Raw genomic sequence first — 26,097 nt, 5'->3', positions numbered from 1 at the left:
AGAAGTGGATTTCTCCCATAACCCTGCCCCTAGCCGTGAGCTTCCCTCCTTCCGCCCACCAGGGGCCTCACCTGTGTGGGTACCATTTCCCAAAGCTGTGCTGGTGATGGGGTGCCGGGGGCTCTGAGGCCCCAGCTTTCTGCAGGCTGTGCCGGACCCCCGGGGTCACAGTCCCTGGGCAGCAGTGGGTGCCTGAGCTCCCAGGCTCCGCCGCTGCCATCCCCGTCTGAGCCCAGCTCACGGATTAGGGGCAGATTGCTCTGGGAGATCACCCCCGCCCCTGGGGCCCGCACGGCTCCTTCCCATCTGGGAGGAGACAAAAGGGTTCACCAAGAGGGTAGACCGAGCTCTGAGGAGGTGTTGCCCAACCCACCTTGCCTGTCCCCAAGTCCGGCTGTTGCCATGTGAGTTCAGGGTGCACGAGGACACCCAGGTGTGACAGGAATCAACTCTAGTACACAAGCACCTGCATCATTCACTCACCCAAATGGGTGCTCTGCCTGCCCCTCCCACAGCGTGGGCCTAGGAATACCTCCCCCGCCTCAGGCCCTCTCACAGACAGAGGGACGGTCCCCTTGACTCCCTCCGGCCTCCTAATGGAAGTGGGTGTCTTAGCCAGGCTCTCGGGATCTAGAGCTCTTGCAGGGCTGCAGCCTGGAGGGGGCTCCTTGCTGGGTCCTTACACAGCCAGCTCTGCCCCGTCCTCTGCCTCGCTCCCTGCTGCCCGGCCCACTGGCTTAAGGCACCATCGCTCTCATGCACCCTCCCTCCTCAATTACCAGACTGTAGCCAGCCTCACCCGGGAAATTCCTCTGCCCTGAGATCCTCTCCTAGAAATCCACCCTCTGCTCTGGACACCCGTGCAGCTAACTTCCGCTTCCCATTTCCTGCCCTACCCCCACTCTCACGCCAGCAGCACTGCCCGGGCAAAAACAGCCAAGATAAAACTTAGTGAACTCACAGCAGCCTCTTCCTCCTTGGCCTTCATCTTGACAGTACTGGCAGGAAATCCTGGGAGTGGCCAGCAGAGGGGGCCAGAGGTTCACAGTTGAGGAGAGCAAGCTGCGAGGAGGGTAGTGGGGAGGCCAGAGTTCTGGGGTCCACTGAGTCTCTCTAAAGGCAGCTTCCCATGGCAGCGTCACCAGTCAGAGCAGACGTGGATTGTGCACCCACTTGAGCCTGGACAGGGACTCAGACCTTAAATACTGATGATCATGCTGACGGGGTGGTCCCAAGTTCAAGGAGGCGTGAGGCGATAAGAAGGGCCCAGTGCTATCTCTGGGGCCCAGCGCCAGGTCCTGCAGCCAAAACACCAGGAGCAGGAGTCCCCACACCCTGGGCTTGTGAAAAGTTTACAAATATTTGTGGCGGCCCATGACTTGGAGTTTGTGAGGACAGGAGCCTAGCAAAAGCAAAAACACAGGTTCCAACTTCTGGGGCCTTTCTGACATGTGGGGTCAGGGAACACATCCAGCAGCTCCGTCTATGAATGATGGTCTCTCAATTTTCACTGGATGCTTTGGCACTGAGCACTTGTCCTCTTGCATAATGGTCATGTATAAATAGGTCTTGCTGTCCCTGGGAAGGCAGGGAGCAGATCTCAAATACGTCCAGGCCCTTCACTGTGCCTAGCATGAGACGGACCCTCCCTCAATAGTCACATCTGCAAAATGACTGTGACCCTCTCATTTGGCTGCAAGGGAAGACAATCTGTCTACTACAGTAGCAGTGGAGACAGCCTCGTCCTCTCCACTCAAGACAACCCTGCCCTGGGCCCTCCTTTCTAGGCCCCACCAAGCTGGGATTTGTAACCTTTCCTTACAAGCAAGAGGGAGGAAAGGGAGACAGCAGCGGCAGCCCGAGGTGGGGAGGGGCTGAATGAGCCCAGCCCGGGGCTCTCACGAAACCTCAGAGGTCTCACTCCGCAGGCTGCTAAGGATCACGAAGGCTCAGGAGCATCCGAAAGAGCTTTCTCTACAAGGCCGCACTGTGCCAAGATGACCCTAAGGAGAGTTCCTCCCTACACAGCACCTGGCATCTCCCTAATGGGAGGGTTCAGCTCCCCTCCAGACAACGTATCCATCAGCACAATAAGTGAACCTCAGGAACAAGCAGGTGGAGCTCAGGGGTGAACCAACAGTCTGCTAAGAGAAAAGGAACCCACAGGAACCAGGGGGGATGCCCGATGGGCAAGCCAGCGGGAGAGAGATGCCTTTTCCTCTAGAGCCTGCTTTTGTCTACATGTTAGACATGTTCTCAAATCTGCGCCCTGCTCTGGGGTGAGGGGAGCAGGGCCTCATGATGACAGTGAGGATTTGGGTCTCAGTTCCAGACTTATTCAGGGACCCTGTTCAAGTCACCCCAGGCTCTGATGCTCAGTGTCCACAGCAGCGGCGGGAGGACTGTGTGAGGAGTGGGGAGCTTGGAACGCCCTGGCTGAAAGTGGACATGCAGAAAGCTACGCCACCATTCCCGGGTGCTGGCTGAGGCCTTCCCTGGCACAGCGGGAGGCTTGGAGGCAGAGGCTGCTGTAAGTCTGCCCTGCCACTCACCAGCTATGCGGCCACGGCCTCTCTGAGCTTCTTCACAACTGCAAGGAGGCAGCAGCACCTAACAGAGGCTGCCTGAAGGAAGAGGCCTTAGGGGACGAGACCACGGCACCGGGAAATGGGGAGAGCGGGGATGAACTGAGCCCTGGAGACCCTTTCTGAAGGCCAGTCTGGGTTTTCTGGCTGCTCCCAGGCTGTAGTACATGGGAACATAACAAGCCATGGGTTTCACCGAGACAGAACATTGGTCCTGAGGCGTCCTCACCACCCGTGTACGTACACGGACACGCACACACCACAGTCATTCCAGAAGGTACCTGGAAGACTTTGCCTGGGACAGGAAAGGCCAGGAAAGTGGCTGCCGTATGCAGTACAGTTGAGAGTGGGCGGTGGACATGGGAAGAGCTGCAGTGGGTGCTAAAGCCACCGGCTCTGAAAGGACAGGTGCCACAAAGCTGGGTAGGTGCCACTCTGGGTCCTTCCTGGTGAGTCTGGCCATCCCCTGGCTTCCCTGCCACCTGCTCTGTGGCCTGGCGGAGACGCAGGCCCCATCTCGGCCAAGGCAGGGCCGTCACTGTCGATGCGCAGGTGCAGGCAGCTGAGCGGTGGCAGGTGTCTCTGGCCTCACTCTCTCCACTTTTGCAAGTGAGCCCCGAGTCCGGGGGCGACAGATGGCTCCCGTCATCCTGGAAGGGGACCCTGGGCGGAAGCCCAGGTCCTGTCACAGGGTCTCCTCTCTGCACACCCAGCAGGTCTCAGCCCTCTCGTTCCCTGGGTTCCCTTAACTTAGCTTTCTCTTCCCGCCCCTTCATTTTCATGCCATCCCCCTTCTTTCTTCAACACTACATATTACATGTTTTCTTGTTTCTTCCTTGCCTTTACTATTGTTCTTCAGTCCCCCTCCCTCCTTTTATAAATCTTCCTACTTACTTTTTTGTCTTGGGAAGGAAAAAAAAAAAAAAGGCACGAACCACACATTCTGAAAGATGGGAAACATGAGAAGTCAAAAGCTTTAGGAACAGAGACTAACACTGAAAAGCAGCCAAGCTTAGTAGCTCAGATTATAAGGTGAGGCCTTAAAAAAATCTCAGGCTCCAAGTGGGCTGTGCAAATCTCAGCGTTGGAAGTCCTCTGTGAAAGGCCCCGCTTCGTTCATGCTGACCTCTTGGACTTTGGGGAGTGGTCAGTACCCAGAGGCCTACCTCCTAACACTCACTTTTAGACAAAGCCGGAAAGCCCATTTTCTTAGAAACTCGTGCGGGAGGAAGGTTCATATTCGTCAGGATGAACGAGGGGAACCAAGGCGGGCGTGTTTCCTAGGGGCATGCGGCTGGCCGGCGGAGGCAGCAGGCAGCCAGGCCGCAGCAAAGTCACGGGGCGACATGATGTGCACACACCAGGGAGGGGGGAGGCCATCTCTGCCGCCCCTCACTGGTCCTTTGCCCGTCTAATGCCAGAGACTCCTGTTTGGGGAGCCCTCCTCGGGCACAGTCATGAGCCAGATGCTGTGCAGTGGAGAGAACCACACACCTAGGGCGCTTTAAAAAAAAATCAAAATCGTGCCAGGCAGGTAAAGAGGGATGATGCCAAGCATTTCACAGCCACTCTATTTTCCTGGGGGAGGGGACCTTGGGGACAGGTCCAAGAGAAAGTGAACCAGAGAGAAGCACTATCTCCTTTTTGGGCAATTTTTAGGAAACAAAGCACCCTCCACTCCACCCTATTTGCCAAAAATAATTTCCAAGGGTTCCTCTCCAAAAGCAGAGGATGGAAACACGGAACTCTCGGGGCGTCCCGCTGCCTCAGAGCTGACAGCTGCCGTGAGTGCCCAGCGGAGAAATGTACGCGAAAGCGCCCTGCACACGGCAGCGTGCTGCTCCGGGCGGCTCGGAGGGACACGGCCAGCGTGTCCCCAGGGCATGCCCACGCCGCGCTGAGCCCGAGGAGGCGTGGGACCAGATAATATTTGGGTGACAGCTGCCTTCGCAGGCAGGGGAGAAACCTGATACAATGGAGTTAATATCACAGAGCACTTGTCTTTCCAGGGCAGGGTTCGCCTTTCCAGCCGCCCCAAGGAGGCCTCCTGGCCGCAGTATCAATCACTTTGGATCTAGGTTAGCTTTTTGCTGAGTGTGCTGAATTATTCACTAGCTATGGATACTCGCCCAGCTCTGGGGTCCCAGTGGTGGGGTATCTGGAGGGACGGAAAAGGATGCAGTGAGAACTCCCCAAATCCAGACTTGGGTAAAGGCCCAGAAGCGCGAAGGAGCCGGAGCATCTGAGCAGGAGGTGGGAGGGGGGCTGGGGGCATCCAGAACAGGCAGACAAGCTGCTAGCTACACCCCAGTGCCCGCTGCTGGAGAGAAAAGCGGAGTCAGAGAAAGTCACTGTCCCCAGAAACTTCACTCCCTGCCTCCAGACCCCCCCACAAAGCAGGGGCCTTGCTTCCCTAGGAGCACAGTAGGAAGGCAATGGGTGGTGTGTGTCATCACTGCTCCTATCAGGGAGCCCTCTGCCCCAAGGGATAGAAACAGAGAGAGCCCGAACGGTGCCTATGAAAAGAAAGAAGAGGCAGAAGCAGGGATCAGGTTCCTGATACTGTATTTCCATTGCCTCATCTGGCACCAGAGGGGACGAGGGTCACATTTCACATCGCAGGGATGTGCTGGATCAGGGAGGAATGTACCCAGTGTCTGGGCGACCTGTGCCAGCTCCCATGACCTATGCCCACGTCACCAGCGCCGGCTCCTTGCTGTCTGGAACCAGATGAAGGGCTTCTCTTGCTGTGGACTGTTACTGGCTCTGGCATGGGGGCTGACACCTGAACCTTCGGCACAACCCCCCATCGGCAGCGCCGGGGCAGTGTGTCCGAGGAAGCCGAGGCCAAGGCTGAGGCTGATGACCCTGAGGGAGAAGGCTGGGCACCTGGCTGGTGTCTCCCAGCTGTGTCTGGGCTGGCATCACCTCCGCCCCTGGCACTGCAGAAAGCCACAGCGTCTCCCAGGGTGTGGGCCTGAGCTTCGAGACAGGCACGTTGAGAATGCATGGCAGCTGGTCTCAGCGAGGTCATCCGAATGGTATCTAGCTGTACCCAGGGGAATTCTGTACTATCAGCAGCCAGAGCTAATCTGGAGAGCACTAGGAACTTTCTATTTAGAAAGAAAGTCATGCATGTGAGTCGGGGGAAGAGGCATAAAGGCTGATTCCAGAGGCCAGTTGTCTGCCGAGCCCAGGATCCTGTCCTAAAAGTCGGGAGGAAGCTGCTGCTCCTGCTCTCTGGTGTCCGAGCTTCCGGAAAGGGGCGGAGTCCTGCTTTTGGACCCCCTCCTGATTGGACAGGACCCCTAAAAGGCAAAAGGAGCTTCACCTGAAAGTGTGGAATTCAAATCAGACTAAAGAAAGAACTTTAAAAAAAAATTAAAGTACTACTGACAGACAATATTATATTCGTTTCAGGTGTATAACAACAGTTGATTCAACATTTAAGCACCTTACGAAGTGATCAGCACGGTTAAGTGTGACCATTAGTGACCGTACAAAGTTATGAAGATGTTACTGACCGTCCCTGTGCTGCACCTTACTTGGCTTGCCAGGTACCATGAGACAGACTGCAGTGGTGGGACCTGGAGGCCCCTGGGAAACAGGGACTTTTCATCACTGGGACAGGAAGCAAGAGTTCATGGCAAACCAATGAGCGTCCCTGCCTTGGCCTCAGAGGCTCTTGAGACCACTGGGCTGGCTGCCGCTGGCCCCGCTCTGCCTAAGGAGCTTTTCCACGCAGGGAGGGGGGAAGGGGAGATGGGATGAGACGTGGCGGAGGAGGGAAGAGAGAAGGCAGCTGTCCTCCCAGTGCAGCTGGCACAGACCGAGCAGGTGTACCAGTACACGAACGGGAGCGGCGTCGCTCGGCTCCAAAGGCATGTGCGTTTGCGTGGACAGGCCGAGGGACCCCTTCGGCCTCCCGTGCAACCCGGCCTCCAAGTTCAGACACATCAGCAGGCCTCACAGATCAATGGCCTGGCCTCCCCCAGCTGCCAAGGGGACGTGTTTGGAAACTTCCCAGCAGAGCCGGCCCCACCCATCTCTGAACCAGCAGGCCCCCAGACATAAATAAACAGAGTCCCTAGAGCCTGACAAGATCTGTCTTCTTGGCAAGAGCCTGGGGCAAAGGGCGGCCCCCTCACTTGCCGCCCCCTCAGAGTACACAGGGGGCTTATTTACGCCAGGGCCGAGGAGCGGGCCTGCTGTTGGATCAATCTGGTGGGGGCACAGCACCAAAGCACAGCTCTGCTTTAAGTGATGAGCTGAGCGCCACTGGTTTCTCCACGTGGGGCCTGGAGATAACACCTCCGTGAGGCAACAGGGAAGTGTCCAGTCATGACATCATCTCTCCACCTCTCACTCCGCAGCACCTGGTCCTCTCCCCCACCCTGCCTGCCCTCAGAGCCGGGGCAGCAGGCTGGACTGTCAGCAAAAGCCCTCCTGCCACCGGCCCTCCATGCTAGTCTCCTAAGAATGCCCAGGCCCCTCTGTGAGCTCCCAGCCCCCGCCCATGGGGACCAACCACACAGCACAGAAGGGGAAGGGGAGCAGGGCCAAGGCAGGGGCTGTGGGCAGAGCCAGCTGAGCCCAGCACGCCTGGCCACCCCTCCCCACAGAGCCTCGGCCGAAGAGGGGAGGACAATGGTGACAGCTGGGGAGAGGTTGTGAACTGGGCTGAAAAGGAAGCCATGAACAATCCAGACATGGAAGGGATGGGAGGAAAAGGATCCAGCTGCTGGCCCCTGCTAACCCAATCCCAGGTAATGAAGGCAGGACAAAAGAGCTACTCAATTTTCCCCAAGTACACATTTTCTAGGAACTGCTGCTCAGCAGAGAAAGAGAGAGAGAGAGAGAGAGAGAGAGAGAGAGAGAGAAGGAACCCATCTGCTGAGCTGCTGAGGAGCCAGACAGCCCACCCCCCGTCACCACACCTACAGCCAGGGGTTCCTGCTGTAGCCTCCGGGTTTCCCAGAAGTTAAGGCCACACTGACGGAGAACCCAGAAGTCATGTCACCTGCCTTCTCTATTCACCTGCCAATGTCCAGTGTACCCCGACAAATGATTTCCATTTTTTCCCATTTTATAGGTAGAAGACAGAGTACATACCTTGCTCAGTGTCATACAAATAACAGAAAGCAGAATGGTGAGGTTAAGACAACTCTTTTTGTTGTTTAAAGGGAAATCATTTATGGCGCAACCTCACAGACAGCTCACTGGGTTTGCAGGGAACAAATGACAGCCAGACTATATCACCAAGGCTGAACTGCTGCTGGGACCGTGGGCCCCTACCTGTCCCTGTCGCACCTAAGCTCTCCTCAGGGCTCCAGGTCCCCTAGCGTCGTAGGCTGGGGGTGGGATAAGCCTCTCCAGGACAGCCCAGGAACTTTAGCTGCCTCCAGGGTGTTCTGATAACTCAACCTCGACAGGATTCTGGACGGGGCTCTGGTCTGAAAGCCAGCTGGTGCATTCTAAACAATGGCAAGGGGTGTGTGTAGTGGGGGAGCCTTATGAATTAAAAATAGATGCTAGTAATCACTAGGGAGCTTGCAGAGAGCATGCGGGCTGTGTTTACTAGAGAGAGAAGAATACCTTCTATTCATGTCCAGAGACCAGGGTGGAGCCACCACAGCTTCTCATACCAACCAATGGCCTCTGGGTCTGGGGAAGTCAGCTGACAAAGCAGGGCCCTTCCCCTGACCGGGAAGTACCTCTTCTCCACAGGACCTCCAGGGCCAGCTCCAGGTTAGGAAAGCTGTGTAACTGAAGGGAAATGGCAACCAGGAGATCAAGTCACCCTCCCTGGACTGAGGCAAACCAGCTCCCAATGGATCTTGTATAAAATGGTCTCTAATGGTTTTGGTGACTTGAGATCTCAGTTTGATCTTATGGACGTTCTAGAAACATGGGATCTCGTCTCCTGCGTGCCATGAACTAACCAGGTGCCTCAGACAAGCAGTCTCTTGATTCCTCTAAACCTCAGTCTATCCATCTGTCAAATGGAGATAATACCTGCTCTAGTACCGTCACAGGGATGCTATTAAGATTGACCAGGCTGTGCATATGACCAAGCTTCGGAAAGCTGGAAGTTCTAAATAAGGACAGAAAACAATCACAGGACAACCATCCCCCCTCCCCCATCACCACCCTGAACCCAGGGAACCATCCCCCAAGTCAGCTCACCCAAGAGTCTCTGGGCCTGGTCTTGAATGGCAGCAACAAGAGAACCCTGTCTGCCCTCTGCATATCTCCAGGGCAGTGTGAGGGCCAAATACGGGCCCACATGAGAAAGTCTCAGGAGGAGCTCCCCAGCCCCTGTGTTCCCCGTCAGTGAACTTCTACAACCCTTCCCAGCTTCCCGCGGTGCCCACTGCCCACCCACTCCATCTGCACCGGTGGCAGACGACAAGGTTCACGTTCTCTCTTCGTCAAGGTACCAGAGACCTCCACGTAACAGGAGTGTTCTGATTTGATTTTTAAACGTATTCGCTGACTCCGCAGTGAGAGGTGGGCCTGGCTGCTTTACGAGCAGAGCGCTTGCCCACGGAGGGCTGAGGCTGTGCTGGGCCCCTCGCTGCCTCCACTCCACAAGGCCACGGTACCCTACTGGGGATACATCCAGACCTCACTCCCGGAACAGACTTCTTCGCAGTCGAAACCCTGCTTGCCAATGGTCCAGTGCCATCGTTTTAAATACTATCTATACGCTGACAACTCCCAAATGTATGCCTCCAGCCTGGATCTCTCCCTGAGACTCCAGATTTATTCGTCTGAATGCTTAGCATTTCCACGTGGGTGTTTAATAGCCATCTTAAATGTAACACGTCTAAAACCTGCTCCGATTTCTACCCCCACAGCCCTTTGCTAAGTATGTGCTCCATGTGCCATTTTCCCCCAGCTCAGTTAATGGTAATTTCTTTTTTCCAGCTGCCAGGCCCAAAACACGCATGCCATCTTTGCCTGCTCCGTCGTGCCCCACATCTGTCAGAAATAGATGTTGCTTGATCTCTGAAGCAAATCCAGAATCCAGCCACTTCTCTAACACTCCAAGCCACCATCGTCTGACCCCTGGAGTATTCCAACTGCCCTCGTTTACAGCATATTCTCCGCTCAGCAGCCAGAGTGATCTCCTTCAAAGGTATCCCTCTTCTGTATAAAACCTTCTAATGACGTCCCATCTCTCTTGATTAAAAAAAGTCAAAAGCCCTTTTCCTGGCCTACTAAGCCCTATGTGATCAGCAAACTTCCCTGCCCATCTTTTAAAAACCACCCACAATCAGATGGCTTCCACCCGATGTCACTGGTCTTTCTCCTCCCCAGACGAGCGACACATGCTGCCCCCCCTTCCACCACCCCCTCAATGCCCTGAAACTGGTTTCTTGCTGGTTACCAGTGACCCCCTCCCCCACTTGACAGAACCCATCTGCATGTCCAAATCCAGATGTGACCTGTCAGCCCTGACACATTTCGCTCTGCTGACTACTTCCTCTCCTTTCAAACTCCTTCCTCCCTTTGCTTCAGCGTCCTCTCTCCAGGTTTACTCCTACATACCCGGCTGCTCCGTCCCTTCTGTCAAATCTGTCCTTGGCCGCCTTGTCACTCCACACATGCCCTTCTGGGGTCTCATCTGCACCCATGATTTCGAGCTCAGTGTTGACTTCCAGGGCTCTAGCCTCAGCCCAGATCTCGCCCCAAGAACCTAACTGCCAATTTGGGGCTCTGCAGTTGGACAACAGCGAAACTGGACTCATTGCTTCCCTCCCAAGCATGCTCCTTCCCCCTGTGTTGCCTCAACTAGAGAATGCCCCATCCCCAAACCCTGGAATCACCCTCTGCTCCTTCCCCTCCTTGTTTTCCACTTCTCAACTTGTACTATTGATTCTAACTGCCACGTCTTCTGAATTCGTCTCCTCCTCTCCACGTCTCACTGGCCTCAGCCTACCCGCTGGTTCCCAAAAGTGCTGCACACTCGGACCACAGCGAACCCCTAGTAGCTCTGGCACCGGCTTACTTGCTTTTGTACATGCGACACCACTCCTCCCATGCCCTCTGCCCAGTTCTTCCCTGGCTAAATGATACTCCTTCAAGATTCAGCTCAGTGGCTTCCTCCAGAAGGTCTCTGCCGAATGCCCATCCCCCTCCAGCCCCCCTCTCCTGAAGCTCCCATGGCTTCTATCACAGCCTCGTCACCCCGTCCATCCACTCGTCCAGCCGGCTCTCCTCTCTTCAGTGAGCTCTGTGGGGACAGCACCTCTGGTTTGTTCTCACAGCACATAACAAGTAGTCAATACATATGTGTTACGTGAATGAAAGAGTAAGGAAATCCAAGAAGTACCAAACTGGATTGTCTCCTTATGAAACAATATTTCATGGATTCCTCCCCAATCTTCTTTGGTTGGTAGAATAATAAAAATGATACTGTACCAGGCTCCATTCCAAGTATTTTACACATATGAACCCATTTAATCCTACAGCAACTCTACTATGAGTATCCCCATTTTCAGTTGGAGAAACTGAGGCACAAAGAGGTTAAGTGATTGATGCAGTTGCTAAAGGGCAGAACCAGGGTTGTGCTCTTAACCACTGTACTGATTGCCTCTAGATAGCATGGAAAACAAACCAAAATTAATATCAGCCTGAGCAAAATATAATTGCGAAAAAAACATATATTAGTCCTTTGGGATCATCTCTTGCTTTGGCTTAGTCTACCTCTGACTCCTTCAACCGGGCAGACGATTCTGCAGGCAGCGGGGTGTCCTTACCCACTATGCAGGGCCCCCAGCTAAGCTCCCCAGGTCCAAAGCATCCCCCCAGCTCCAAGATGGCACCTGCCTCTGGGTAGCCCCCCACTTGAAAGGCCCTCATCTTGCCCCACCTCACCTTGTCCCCGACGCCCTCGGCCTCCTCAGCCAAGAGGTACACGTTGCCGCCATCCGCCAGCAGCAAGGCCGTGTCAGTGGTGGAAGAGGAGCGGGGCCGACACTGGTGCTGGTGCAGGATGGCGGCCAGGCTGCCGTCCTGGGGGGCTTTGCGCAGCAGGTGGGGGCTGCCACGCTGGGGCTCCAGGGAGCTGCTCTTGGTACGTCGGCTGCTGCCCCCGCTGCTGCCCCCGCTGCTGCTGTGCAAGCTGGCGCCCCGCTTAATGGAGGGCCGGGAGCGGATCTGTTGCAGCACGCGGTTGAAGGCAGTGGGCCGGACAGGCAGGTCGTGCAGGGACATGGCATAGGAGACCCGGTGCATCTCGGGGGAGCGCTCCTTCTCGTCTGGGGAGTCATGGTCAGACACGCTCTGCTGCTGCGGCTGCTGCTGCTGCTGCTGGGAATCCTGAGATGTCTGGTGTTCCCTCTCTCGTGACCGGCGGCGGCTATGGAACAGGTGCTTCAGGCCGTGGCTGAACATGGAGCCCTCTGAGAGCTGCTGGATTTTCTGAAGAGGGAGAGACAAAGAATGCTGGTGAGTGGAAAGCTCCTGAATGCCCAGATGACGGGGACGGAAGTGAGGAGTCTGCTCCTGGGAGATCGGTGTAACCGCTACAGCTGTCTGAATCTGGAAGACCCTATAAATGGTCCATCACACCTAAAAGATCATGCCTTGCAGAAAGGTGGCACCCCAGACCTGCTCCTTTCATTCCAAAGAAATGCACCCACCCCGTGGCTCTCCACAGGACATTCCCGATACACACACGGGTTCAGGGTTACTGGTCATGAGATCCTTGTTGCTAGTCCAGGGCTCAGAGTCACATGCAGGCAGCACTTGGCTCATGAGGTTGTATCCCTCTGGCCTGATTCTCCTCCCACCCCCAGTCCCTCCCTCATTCTAAGGTAGGTCCTCCTTCAAGCTGCACAGGCTCCTCGAGACCACCAGGTATCCATTTCCAAAGGGGCCTCATTGTAACACTCTGGGAAAATCACAGTCGTACAATCAGGCTATACTGTTGTAGCAGATACTACCAACTGCCCACTTGATATCTTTCCCCTTTCTTTCTTAACGACCAAACTGCATTGACTTCACGCACACTGCTAAAAATTCTTCCTTCATCAGACTCCCTTGCAGCTAGGAGAAGCCACATGACACAGTTTTGGCCAAAGAAAAACAAGGTAGAGTTTCCAGAGAGACTTGCTTTCCTGATAAAGGCCCTGCTCCTTCCTACTTCTTCCTGACTGGCATATGAAGGTAACGCTGGGAGATGCAGCAGGCATCTTGCCACATGATGACTGGTAGATGGTAAATGTGAACATGGGCCCCTTCCCATGCTCCAACTCCCCCTCCCACCCTGTGGGAAATACAATGAAGGCCATCAGTAAGCGGACTGAGACCCTGAGAGCCTGGCCAGCAACTCAGACAAGAAAACAGCTTAGCAGTTTGATCTCACACAGCTTATGCGAAAACACACCACCCTCCCCCTATATGCCCTCTTTTTCTCTGTTTCCTGTACTCTGTAAAACCTTGTGTTGGGAAAGTCTGGGTGGGTGGTGAAACAATAGCATCAGCCAGCCACCCCCGGTGCTGCTCCTCTCGGGCTGGATGGGACTTAGCAGTTCAACTTCACTGGTGGTGGCCGATGTGGCAGTAAACTTCACCGGTCGGCCGCCACGTAAGTCCTAACGAACCCACGTCTTTCACCGCCAGTCCTCGGGTTGTTTCTTTGGGAATCCAAGAACAATATGCTGAAGTTTTCTGGGCCCTCAGCACTTGGTGGGGACAAGTGGCGTGATATGAAGGCATGCACACACACACGCGCCAGGCCCCGAAGGACAGGCCCGGGAACTCGATGGCCCTGCGGAGCCACCAAACCAGCTGTGACTGCCTGTTCTGGGACTCTGCTGCATGAAATAAAAAAAACCTAGCTTTGTGTGTACAACTCCAGCACGATTTTCTGTTACCTGGAGCCAATCTCATTCCTGGTATAGTCAGCAATAAAATAACCTTCGCTGGAGCTTCCGGGGTGGTGAATACAGCCACATGCCAGGAGGGTGGGCCACACCCCGGTTCTCTCCCCAACTCACCCTATGTACCTCTTCATCTGGCTGCTCCTGTGTGCTTTGTGACAAACTGGTAAACGTAAAAACTAAATACACTTCTATGGGCATACCTTCAGTGCAGTCGGTAATGTGACCACTTCTTTAGCATACATATCGAAACCTGCTGTCCAAATGAGTGCCTTTCCGCTCAGACTGGAACAAACCGAAGAGGCCCTGGGGCCCCGCACTGTCCTGGCCTCAGCCTGCCCCCCTAGTCTGCCGCTGAGATTGCCCACCTGCTCCCCAGGCAGAACGCAGGGACAGGAGCTGGACCAGCGGGCCGGGCGAGACCGCGTGTGCTGTAATTCCAGACAGCTGCTGCTGTCAGGGGCTGATTTATCCGGCCAGGCTGGGCGCTTGCAGAGTGCAGAGCAACTGGAGGAGGGCCGGGGCTCGGGGGGCCAGGTGCGAATCCAGTCTGTAACTCCTAAGCGGGAAACTCTGAGCCCAGCCAGTGGGGGCTCCATGAGCCACATCTGTGAGGAACAGCTGCTAATCGCATGAGGCAGCCTCCATCATTTAAAAAAATAATTTTTTTTTAAAGGATATTTTTCCATTTATCTTCAGATAGAGTGGGAGGGACGGAGAGAAGGAGAGAGAGAGAGAGAAACATTGATGCGAGAGAGATACATCGACCAGCTGCCCTCCCGCACAACCCCGACCAGGGCCGGGGACCGAACTGCAACCAAGGTATGTGCCCTTGACCGGAATCGAACCTGCAACTCTTTGATCTGCGGGCCGATGCTCTAACCGCTGAGCCAAACCGGCCAGGGCCAGCCTCCATCATTTTAAAAACATTTAAAATCCTCCAACTGGGCAGGGCCCTTGCATCACCCATTTTACCGACCAGATAAGTTACATCACCACAACTCACCGTCAACTAACAGTTTCCCGTTTTCAGTGTGCCTTTTCTCCTGCATTAGCTGCTTGATTATCTCAGAAACGGACAAGAGCAACAGCACCAACATTTCCATGTTCAGATGCGAGTAAATTAAGGCTACCATCATTCCTGCTCAAGAACTTAATTCTGGGGCTGCCCTTGAAGTCGGGCTACACAATCCCGGGTTTTCCCATGGGAGTCGCCGCCCACTCAGGGCCAGCCTGAGGCAGGTGTACCTGAACCTACTCTGGGTAGAGCCAAGGTGTCCAAGGCAGACCAGACTAGAGAGCACAGTCAGCTATGGGCTAGAAAGGGCCAGATCCGAAGTCTCCAAACCAGGCACGAGCCAAGGCATGGCCTCCTCCTCAAGCCCAGGCCGATACCAGACCTCCCCCCAGTGTCGAGGATGGGCCAGCTGGCTCTGGCATTTGTCCAGCTGCTTCTGCCAAATGGTCACGTTACATATCACAAATTGTCTTTCTCGTATTCTATTCCAGGTCTCTTTCTGCTCCCCTCACCACTCCTAACCTAGCGTCTCCAGCACCGAGGAGGCCAAACTTCTGTATCCACTCAGGTTAAAAAAAAAAGTTCCCCTCAAGAGACCACACTGGAGGTCTGGGAGCCCAGAGGCATTTCCTCTCCCAGCCCAGGAAATGGGTGGAGGCGCTGTGGACAGCAGCCACCACTGTCTGCCATACTGATCCTAAAAGTCCTTGCTCAGTTTATTTGTAATATTATACAACCGCATTTTTCAAAGTGCTTTCCAGTGTATGCCGTCAAGCCAGCCTGACGCCAGCCTCCCCTCAGGAGGAAGCAAGTGACAGGTACAGCAGTGGTGTCCCCATTTTTCAGATGAAGAAACTAAGGCCAGCACAGTTAAGTGTCTCGTCCGAGTCACACAGACAGACCCCCAGCTTCTGAATGATCTTCACTGGCTCACACACCGATCCCAACACTAAAGTAGACACGGTATTTACTTGTATCTCAGGACAGTATCAGAGGCAGATTCAACACGAAACAGAAATGCCTGGGCGAGGAGGAGTTCGGTCCCCTGGACTGCGGTGGTAAATCTGCCCATGTCACATGTAGCACTGGGGCAAGACTTTGGACCCAGTGGCCTTCACGTCCCCCTCCCCATCTGTTCAGCAGGTGAAGGAAAGCAGGACCTCTGGCCCAGCAGCATGGAAGAGTCTGCTAAAGTCTGGGGTAGGCACACAGGAAGGCAACCAAAATGTCAGAGGATAATGAGGGGCAGGGTGTGCTCCAAACTCAAGAGTTTTTCCTCACCAGGTGCAAGACAAGAAAGCAGGGTGTCCCTGGGCTGGGCTGCTTCTGCACGTCTGTGTCAGGGAGGAGATGGTTAAGGAGTTTTGATATAACGTGTAACTGTTTAAACAAACCAGAACCACTCAGCACATCCACATAACCAGCCTTAAGTTTTGGAAATGAGGAAAACCATGGCGACTAGCTTGAGGGAACTTAGCCACCAACGCAGCAGAAAGCGCCACCTGCTCTGACTAACAGGTTCCAGCTACTAAATGTCACTTGCTTTTCCATACTGACTTTTGCTTTTCCCCAGCTGCTAGAAACCATTTTTGGTGGCCAAAGGAAGCCATGGATTAGAAAAAGAGAGCTGAGGTGCTTTAGAGTTACAGTTGGGGCACAAACAGCTTTCCTGGTCCATGAGCAGCAGCGAGGACTGCCCCCAGGACAGCCCAGAGGCTGGGAGCGAGCCAGAAAGACAGCTTGCTGCGCCAGGTGCCTATACAGGGGGACATAAATGAGGGACGGTTGCTGTCTCCTCCCCTGGAACTCTCTCTACGGGCAGGAAGAACCCCCATCTTCTGAGGGTGACATCATCCTCTCCAGAAGACAGAGTGGACTGGATGGTCTCTGAAAGATCCTTCCTGAGACGGCTGTGGTCTCTGAACAGTTAGGCGTCGCCTGTTTTCCTCCCTGGGTGTGGGTCCCCCGAAAGAGGAAGTTTGCTCCAAAATCTGCAAACACGGCTGCATGAGGGCCAAAAGTAAAATGCTTCGGGGCACAGAGTCCATGCCACCATCTAATTAAAATTAGCCAAAGTGGCTCTAATTCCTACAGGTCCCTGCGTTCCTAACAATTTCCAGAAAGGCTAAAAGGATCTGAAGAAGTCACACTAGCCGGCAGCTAATGTATCTCACCTGGCAGCTACTGCATGTCCCTTCCCCCACCTGGGTTCGAAACTCCCTCTGTCCCCCAAAGGTTTGGCGGCGAGGGTTCAGTGGGGTGACTCGGTCACAGTGAGCCTTAGCGAGCCTAAGTTGCCAACGTTTCTCTATTTATAGGGTCTCTATGGAAACAGGGCCAGCATTACAGCTAATCGCTGTAAAAGCCCACAGAGTCCTACTCTCTCGGGATACAAAGTGAACTGCAGAAGTCTCCAACTGCTCTTCAGAAGCTTTGCGTGGGGAGCCTGGGGTTGGGGCAGGACAGGAACTGTCACCCCAGCTTTGGCAACTGAGGACCGCAAGGAAGACTGAACAGGCCTGTTTGGGGTTTCTATCAGAAGCATAGTGATGAAAGATTTTTGGAATCATTTCTTTTCCAACATCACAGCTGACCTTTAAAGAACAAACCTCAACTCGAGGGCAAGTGATTTCCCCATTCCCAATTTTACTTTAGTTCCTCATTTCTTTAGTTGCTTAGAGAATTCTGCCTAGAGCCAATGCAAGTCAGGAAAGTGACCTCATCCAACGGTCAGTAGGCAGAACAGACTCAACATACACCAGCATAGAAGACTGTGGTTCAGATGACCTGCATGGGATGCCCTCGCTCTGCCTCCCCCTCCATAAAGCCCTCTCTGACCACACCAGCACGCAGTGAGCTCACCCCCTGCTCTGAACGCCGGAGAGTACTGACCCGCAATTAATCGAGTACTGCCTCCTGCCATGGCTCTCCTGCTCTCGGACCACACTCAGCTGCTTATGGGCAGAATCCTCAATGAGATACGAGTCGGTGGAGGACAGGACCTATGTCATCTGTATCTTAGTGCCCCTAATATTACTTGGCAGAGACCTCAACACCGACATGGCTATAGTTGCTTAATTATGTTTATTTTCCCCGTGGGAACTAACCGAGTCTACACAAGTATCTTTTTTTTTTTTTTATCCTCACCTGAGGACATTTTTCCATTTTTTGTTCAGGTAGAGTGGGAGGGAGAGAGAGGAAGAGAGAGAGAGAGAAACATTGACATGAAGGGACACATCGAGTGGCTGCCACCCGCACGACCAACCAGGGCCGGGGACAAACTGCAACCGAGGTACGTGCCGTGCCCTTAGCGGGAACCGAACCCGGGTCTCTCCAGACCGCAGGCCGACGCTCTAACCGCTGAGGCAAACCGGCCAGGGCTACACAAGTATCTTTAAAAGGTGATTTCATCCTTAGACAACTACTTTTCCAAAGATTTTAAATGCTTAGTTGGGCCACTTTTTCTTGTATCTAACCCAGATCTCTCCTACCGCATTTTAAATATTTGTCTCAGTCAAGTCGCTGTTGTCTTAGTAACTGACAAGACCACGCTGGCTTGGAGGAACGTGAACACAGGAGCCCCACTGTGCTCACTGTCTCCACACGTGGCCCAGGTGGGACTCGTCCTCACAGCCAGCTTTGTTTTCCAGGGTGGACATCACTCAGTGACCTTGGCTGAGATAAGGAAGCCTTTACCATTGGTTTGGAAAGTCAAATGCTCTCTTTCTCACATAATGCCAAAACATACCTGCTATCCCTCAACAGTTTTGTTCTAACTTCCTTAACATAAAGAGAGGCTTAAGTGTTTGGCCGACAGAGGTAGACCCTGTCCAGTCAAGCCCTCGTTCTAAGAGTGATCCTCCTCGTCTATGAGGATGTCAAATGGAGATGCCATTTCTTGCAGGAGAGAGAACATGGAGATGAGTTTTGAGTTGGCCCCCAGGACCATCACTGAGAAGCTAGCTGAGCTTTTTCCCAGCCCCTGACGCCCACACTTTTTTTAAAAAACTTCAACCCCGAATTCAGATCCTATCAGATGTTTCCATTCCTTGTTGAAGGCGAGATTCTTGTTACTGAGACTGGCAGTTAAGACACAATTAGATACACAAAGAGAAGGACGTTCTGTAAATTCTGAGCCCGTGAGACAGTTCCCACTAGAACCAGACAGCTGGGAATCCGTCTAGAACCCGTATGTGCCAGAACAGAGCTTTTGCCACATGCCTTCCCATCGGTCACCAGTTCCTCCTGAGCCCACACACAGGGCTGCTCTGAATAGTACTGAAGGCAGAGGGGGTGGGAGTGGGGCCATCTCACAATTCCTCGGCACCCTCCACTCTCCTTGACTACTTATAGGGCTGGGAAGACAACTGCCATTCCAGCCAAAAAGGACGCTGTCCCTAAAGGGACCTGGCGCTTGCCATTTCACTCCCCATCTGGAAAACCTCCATCTCTGGTTTGGTAATTAACATTCCACCCTTACTTGAACATCATGCCCTGAGTCCACCTCCCCCAGGACATCTTCCGATGAACTCCATGTGTTCCTGAAACCATCACATGATGCTCAAAGCACCTTTAAATGCATGTGTCCTTCAATGGATGACTTTCTTGCCAGCATTTCATCCTGTTTGACTGGGAGCTCACCTGGAGGAGGAGGCAGTGCTGTTGCCAAAGAACTAATGTTCCATTTTCTTGTTCTTAGGTCTACCGCAATTCTGCCTCCCCTGATGAAACCTACCCCAGGGGTCTAGCTCCCACCTAAGATTGTAGGAATCCTCACACCTGAGCACATCACTTCTACAGTAGAACCAGGAGCCTCATGGTGCAGGCAGGCCACATAAAGCCACACTCTGCCATGAGAACCTCCCGAGTCCCAGAGCACACACTGCGCATCCTGCCCACCGTCCTATGATTATCTTGTCTTCTCCACTGAACAAGTGGAGAAACTGAGACCCACTGATGTTATCAAAACCCCAGGCCCTGGCTGGTTTGGCTTGGTGGTTAGAGCATCGGCCCGTGGACCAGAGAGCCCCAGGTTCGGTTCCCGCTAAGGGCACGTACCTCGGTTGCAGTTTGTCTCCGGCCTCGGCCCCGGTTGAGGTCCTGTGGGTGGCAGCCTGTCGATGTGTCTCTCTCACGTTGATGTTTCTCTCTCTCTCTCTTCCCCCCTTTCTCCCTCTCACTTTATCTGAAAATAAATGAAAACAAAAAAACAAAAAACAAAAACCCTGGGCCTCAAAAAATAGAAGCATAACAAACAAGAACAAAACAAGAAGCAGGAGTTCTTGGGAATGCCAATGTTCTCTTTCTTGACTTGGGGAGTAGGGAGATGGGGTGTCTGTTTTGCGATTGTCATTTAAACCATACACATCTTTTCAGACTCTTGTATGTGCGCATGTCATATTTCAGTTTAAACCGGTGCCTCTCCAACTGAAAGGAACGCACGGGTGACCCTTGGTTCCTTCTCCAGTGGGGACTCTACCGGAGTGCTCAAAGAGCAGGGGCCATTTGTGGGAGTGCAGGGGCTGAAGCGCCCATGTTCCCCCGGAGGGCTGAGGATCCGGCTGTGACTCTCCCTGGGCTATTTGGCTTCTAATTGCTCTTCCAGACCTTCCTGAGGGGCAGGCCCAGTGTGTGTTGGGAATGGAAGCAGAGGAGCTGGAGCCCAATGAGTCCTGAGTCAAAAGCACTTCCAATAATGGAATTCGGAGCTGCCTCCATTTCTTCCGGGAAAAATATGAACAGTGCTCGGAAGCCCCTGGGGAAATTATTCACAGGGCCTTCTGAGAGGGAAAAGGGAGCCTCGGGGGACAGCCAGGGAAGGGCTTCTAGCCAGGACATCCAGACCCTTCCTTTCAGGAAAGGCTCAATTCCTCCCGCCACACCAGAAGGGGGTGGGGAGGGGCGGGGAGGAGTGGGGAAAGTGGGGAGGGGAAGGGGGGCACGGGGGTTGGGGGCACCCCTCCCCCTCCTTCCCCCTCTGAACTGCACCAGGACAGAACCAGCAGCCTGATGCTTAGCCACTCCCCAGGCCTCACCAAGATCTATCACTTGCTGTCTTCTTGACAGGAATGTGTGCTCCGTGTCCCTTTCTGAAGTTTTCCCGAGCTCCTCCCCGCTCCCATTCTCACTGGCGCTGGGTTTTCTTGCTGGAGAATTCCAAAGTACTTTTGGTCAGCCAACACTCTGTGACCAGCAATTCGGGCGTCTCCCAGCAGGGATTCTGGGAGCAGCAAAGGGCTGGATAAGGATGACAATGGAATCAAGACCGGAGTGGTTAAACAGGAATCCAAGCTAGGGGCGGGGTGGGGGTGGGGGGGATGTGGCTCTGGGTTGCTGTGTTGAGCAGTTGAGAAGGCCCTCGACCTAGCTGCATGAGCCTCCTGTGGGGCGATGTTCATTTTCAGGTTATTTTTCAGTTACAGTTTTATGATTGCTCTTTTAAGGTTGCTGCTTTTTCCCCCTTCTTTTCACTGGCCCTCCCCACCCCATAACCACAGATCCCAGGCCACCGGAGCAGAACTTAACAGTGCAGAGTGAGATGCTCCACACCTGAAGGATGAGGAGGGAGACCACAGGAACCCCTGGCACCTCCAGCTTCCATTGGTTAGGGCAACGTTCAGATCTCGTGGGCAAAGACCACAATTCTCTCTTCTCCCCACCCCCTCACCTCAGTGGAGGTGCTCAGACAAAACCTCTTATTTTCTTGTCCCTTTCTCAAGATGATTTCCTCCAATGCACTTAATTCATCACAATGCCTGAAACTGTCACAAGAAAATAGAAGTGGGACTAAGGGACCAAAAGTTCCCATCTCCAAATTTTAAAATGAAAACAAAGCAAGCCTGAATTGTTGGTCTCCCTGGGCCAAACATAGGTGTGAAGTAGGGGGTGTTAAGAATTAAACTGGCTCCTTTCTGGTACGACCATCAAATCTAAAACAAGTCAGCTCTACCCAGTGCTAGAGCCAATGATGGGATTTTTCCATTGATGGAAACCTGTACCAGCACTGGAAAACAAGTTTGGACACACTTCCATATTTCTAGTCCCCTTCCCCAGAAAAAAAGGCTCAGAAATGCTGAGTGATTTGCCTGAGATCACACAGCAAATCAAATTACAATAGCCCCGAGCGTATGTCTGGTTCTGAAGTCCCTACCCTGCAAACAAGTGAGAAAGCAGACAGAGATAAACAGCTCCGCTTGTCTCCCTGTGCTCCCACCAGCAGGCAGCAGCTATGTTTACTCCTTGCTGCCAACCTGGGTCCACATGGCTGTGATCCACCGCAGTGGTATGTTTTCTAGGGGGTGGGAGTCCTTGGTCACATTTGGTCTTAATTTTGGTTCAGGGAAGTTCAGCATTTAATATCAAGTGTAGAGTTGCTATTTCTGCCACGACCAGAATGAAGGTGTTACCAGAGCAGGGTGAGGGGAGAGAGAGAGAGATGATATAGGGTGAGGTGAATAAGCTTCTTAAAGTAGCTTTATCTACAGAGACAGACACTGCAGCCCTCACACCACAACCAGCCCACCTTGGGGGGAAGGGGTGGGAGATGAACGGAGCCCACAGTTTCCACTGATGGCCTAAGCTGGGGAGTGGGGAGTTTCTGCGACTGTCCTTCCAGGACTGAGCTCAGGGCAAGGGTCCATCTGATTAAGAGTTTGCTGGCCAAACTCTTCTGCATCAGCCCAAAATGAAACAGAAGTCTGCAGCAGAAGGCTGGACCTTCCCCACAACAGAATTAAGGGCATCCCTGTCCCTTGACCATCTCGGTTAAAATAGCACTCACACCTCCTGCGCACACCGGGTGGGCTCAAGGGTGACAGCTGGGCCAGGTACCAAGATTCCTGGGCACAGTCTAGCCAGCAGACTCATCTTTAGACGTAACGTATCCCTGAATCTCTGAAAAGGGCAGTAGAACTCGGAGGTCACGTTCGAGTAACTACTACAATTTCTAAAAACTACACACCAGGAACTAGCTGTCCCCCTTCTCATCCCTCCCCAAGGAACACAGACAGGTAACACACACAGGTAAGAGCACACTCACCTGCGCTCTGACTTCCTGACTCTGAACCGCTCAGGCCAAGCGAGGAATGTCATTGGCTTATTCTGGTGAGCTCCTTAGTGTCTGCTGCTATAGAATACAGGCTTTATTTAACATAACGGAGTCCTTTCACTCTCCTAGTCAGGACCTTGCACCCCATCTGGAGAATATCTCCCTGAGTCATCAATCTCCAAGGCATCTAAATTCCTTCCTTGGGCCGACATCTCGAACAGTCTGGAGGTGAGCTGGCTGGAGAAGCCTGAGCCTGCAGTCCCTGTGGGAGCTCCAGCAAAGATGCATCATTTATCGCGGCTGCTGTTTTAATTAATATACATATTCAATACAGCTCAATAATTGTCTCGGCAACCTCAGGCTGAAAAATAAATGACTCCCAGTTGCGTGTGATCAGCTCTCTCGGATTCTGGTTCTAACTACCAGCTCAGCATGTGTGCAACTTGAACCGAGGCCTCAAACCAGCCCAAGCACCGCTGGGCCACCTGTCAGTTCTCCACCCAGAGGGCTGGTTCTGCAAGTAGGCAGGCAGGGATCTCCAAGCACTAGCTTAACCTCTGGCTCCACCTAATGGCAAGAAATCCACACTCCCCTTTCACAGATGGACAAACTGAGCTTCATCCAGGAAGGTCCCAAAAGGAGGAAACTAATTCAGCAAAGGAAACTAATGGTCCTCTGGCTTTCCACACTGTCGTTTTCTTCCCCTGCCATCTTACAGGAGGGAAAGTGGTATCAACTTTTTGGTTAACATCTTGGATTTCTCCAGCCCTTTGAGAACTGCACTTCACACATATCATTCAAACAGTCTTGTATGGGTGAGTCACTAGAACGTCTGCTGAATAATGAGGAACAAACATAGAAACCTGAAATGTAGCTGAAAGAGAGAGGTACAAATGGTACCTGAAGTCCTGCCCAAGGTTCTGGCCCAACATCCTCTCTGACCTTTGCCTGATTCCCCCATCACTTGTATCCAGTTAAAGCACTTCTGCGTGGGATGGGGAAAGCTAAGTCGCCGGCTGGGCTGGCCAGGGAAGGGTCTGCGCTCACCTTTAAATCAGGAGGCTTGCTTCGGGGACCCGGGTTGGGCACCGCGGCAGCGCCCGCATCTGAAGTTGGCCCACCAGCAGAGTTAGCACCCGTGGCCAACCCTGGCCGAAGGTCCGCACCCGGCAGGTGGCAAACGGCATCTTCCAGCCCAGCTCCATCCTCTTCTCCCTGCTGTTGCTGCAGCTCGTCCGATTTGCACCTCTTCATGGTGTATGTGGGTCGGCCGGGGGAATCTGTCCTTCCAGCGATCTGCCTTGGGGGAGACCGCACCCCCTCTTACACTCAGAAACGAGGCCCAGCGTCTAAATGATGAACGAGGAAAGGAGTTGACGGATGACAATTTCTTGAATTAAAAAATAAATCTCTTTAACGGAAGAGGAGGCAGGGACGAGGAGGGGGAACCTTGGTTACAGCTTGGAATAGTTCATCACGACCTGGAGAGCGAAGGCAGAGCACAGTGGAGGCTGGCTAGCAGGAGTCCTTGGGCAGTCATTGGAGCGGGAGGAGGAGGGTGGCTCCCGGCCCCCGAACTTTCTGCTTCAGGGCATGGGCAGAGCAGGGGAGCTGAGCAGCACCGCGCATCCCCCTGGGTTCGCCGGGCTCTGGGCGAGGCAGGGCAGGGGGCAGCCGGCCGGGCAGGTCCACGGCGGCCGCCCTCGGCGCCGGCAGGGGCCCCTGGCCCTGCCGCCGGCCTCCGCCCCGCATGGACCGGTCTCGGAGCCTGCAGCGCGCCCAGCTCCCTCGCTCCCGCCCGCGGCCGGATCCCCGTGGCCCGCTCCCCGCCGGTGCGACGTCTGCTGCAAAGCCGGACCGCGGCCGAAGCCAACCGCGAACGCAACCTACCCCACCCGGTGCCCCCGCCCGCCGGGGGAAGGCGAGGCAAGGAAGGAGTGACAACGGCAAAGGACCAATGGGAAGCCTGGAGGTCCGTGGGGGCGTCGCACCGCCACGTTTTAGGGTTGGTTGCACGGTGTGAGCCCCCAAGAGAAGTCTGGACCGCTCTGCTGCTGCGTTTTAGCATTGCGGAGAGCGGCTGCCAGCAGAGGCGGGGACGGCGGGTCACCCGGACTTGTCTCGGCAGATGCTGGATGGACCCTCCCAGGAAAGGCTCTCAGGATTTCCCCCACCCATTCGTTTTATTAGATAGGGAAGGGGCACAGTAGGGATGCTTACGATCAGTGCTTTTTTTTATTATTATTATTCTAACCTTACACATTATATTATATACATCCCTTCAGTGAGGAAGACTCTGATCCCCGCTAGGAAGCTTGGTCTGAAACACAAACCTATAGCTACCTGCAGCGCTGCAAATGCAAAGGGAAGGGGGTGTTCTTCTGCCCCATCGCCCCTTCTCCCACTTTAACTCTCATGACTTTTAGCTTTATGCTAGGAATGACAAAATATTTGATATTTGAACACAATAATGAGTGTGAGAGTTCCTTGCAAACTGTAAAGCAGCTTTTAAATAAAGGATATTAGTGGCAGGAGATTGGGACATATGGAAAAGAAAGGAAGGAATGTAATTTCTTTTTCCCATAAATCTCAGCCAAACTTCGCTGAGTATTCTAAAGGCAAAAGAGATCAAATAATGGGGTAACCAATATACGGAGCCTAGAAATAACAAAGCCATCTGAATGCTTACTGTATGATTACTATGGGCAGGATTTTTTTGCCCATCCAGCGGCCTAGAACAACCGTTCTCAAAGTACAGTTCTGGGACCCGCAGCATCAGCATCACCTAGAAACTTGATAGAAATGCAAATTACTGGACACCAGCCAGATCTACTGAATCAGAAATGGTGGGCCCAGAAATCTGTTTCAACAAGCCCTCCAGGTATTTCTGATGCAAGCTAACATTTGAGACTGTGAGTGAAGGAGACACCGAGGCTGTGAGTCACAGTGATGATCTCTACTGCATTTTACAGTTTAATAATCTTTTTTACATCTATCATGCTATTGGAGCCTCACTTCAGTCCTACTGGTCTGTGAGTTTCTTGACTCGTTCTGTCTTCTTCCCATTCTAACCACTTACCTTAGTGTATATCCTAGAAGAGCCTAAGTTGTTAACAATTTACTTTCTAAACTAGGCAGTTCCATTTTTAGAAGGGAACTTAGGATGGGTTGGGAATGTAGAACCACCTCCAACATCCACTACACAGTATCAGACACAATGTAGAAACACAAGCTACAAGCTTTTTAGCATTTTCAATGGTGAGGGAAAGACAGAATGCTATGAAGACCAAGGTGGATCTAGACAGAACCAATTGGGGCAGATTCCAAGAGTCCAAGATGTCAGGCGGAGGAGTCTACTGCCCCCTGTCTGATTGGCCCAGAGAAGTGCAGGGGGACCCCACAGACCCTGGGCCCATCTTGGGTGGCAAGCAGTGACCAGAAAATGGTGAACACACATGGACACATGTTCATGACCGGACTCTAAGATGAAAAATATTGGAGAGAGATGGTGTGAAGCTTTAAGGAAACAGAGACCATTATCATTTTGCCTTATGC

General features: G+C 53.4%; 1 protein-coding gene across 2 annotated transcripts in view; it reads right to left on the bottom strand.

Moving 5' to 3' along the window:
* The window catches only part of TMCC2 (transmembrane and coiled-coil domain family 2), a 34,942-nt gene extending 10,750 nt beyond the window's left edge, over positions 1 to 24,192 (bottom strand). The window contains exons 1-3 of one of the 2 annotated variants that reach the window (XM_036271980.1): positions 24,024 to 24,192; positions 23,590 to 23,891; positions 11,469 to 12,014 (exon numbers count right to left, since the gene is read on the bottom strand). In XM_036271980.1, the coding sequence (XP_036127873.1) occupies positions 11,469 to 12,014; positions 23,590 to 23,796 (753 nt within the window). In that variant the 5' untranslated portion in view covers positions 23,797 to 23,891; positions 24,024 to 24,192. Of the gene's footprint in view, positions 1 to 961; positions 1,190 to 11,468; positions 12,015 to 23,589; positions 23,892 to 24,023 lie in introns of those variants that run through there. The other variant, XM_036271982.1, reaches the window with a different exon arrangement.
* Between the last annotated feature and the right edge of the window lie 1,905 nt (positions 24,193 to 26,097).

This window comes from Molossus molossus, unplaced genomic scaffold (genome assembly GCF_014108415.1).
Source record: "Molossus molossus isolate mMolMol1 unplaced genomic scaffold, mMolMol1.p scaffold_m16_p_20, whole genome shotgun sequence".
In the NCBI taxonomy this organism is placed as follows: Eukaryota; Metazoa; Chordata; class Mammalia; order Chiroptera; family Molossidae; genus Molossus; species Molossus molossus.
This window is presented reverse-complemented; position numbering and strand designations above follow the sequence as displayed.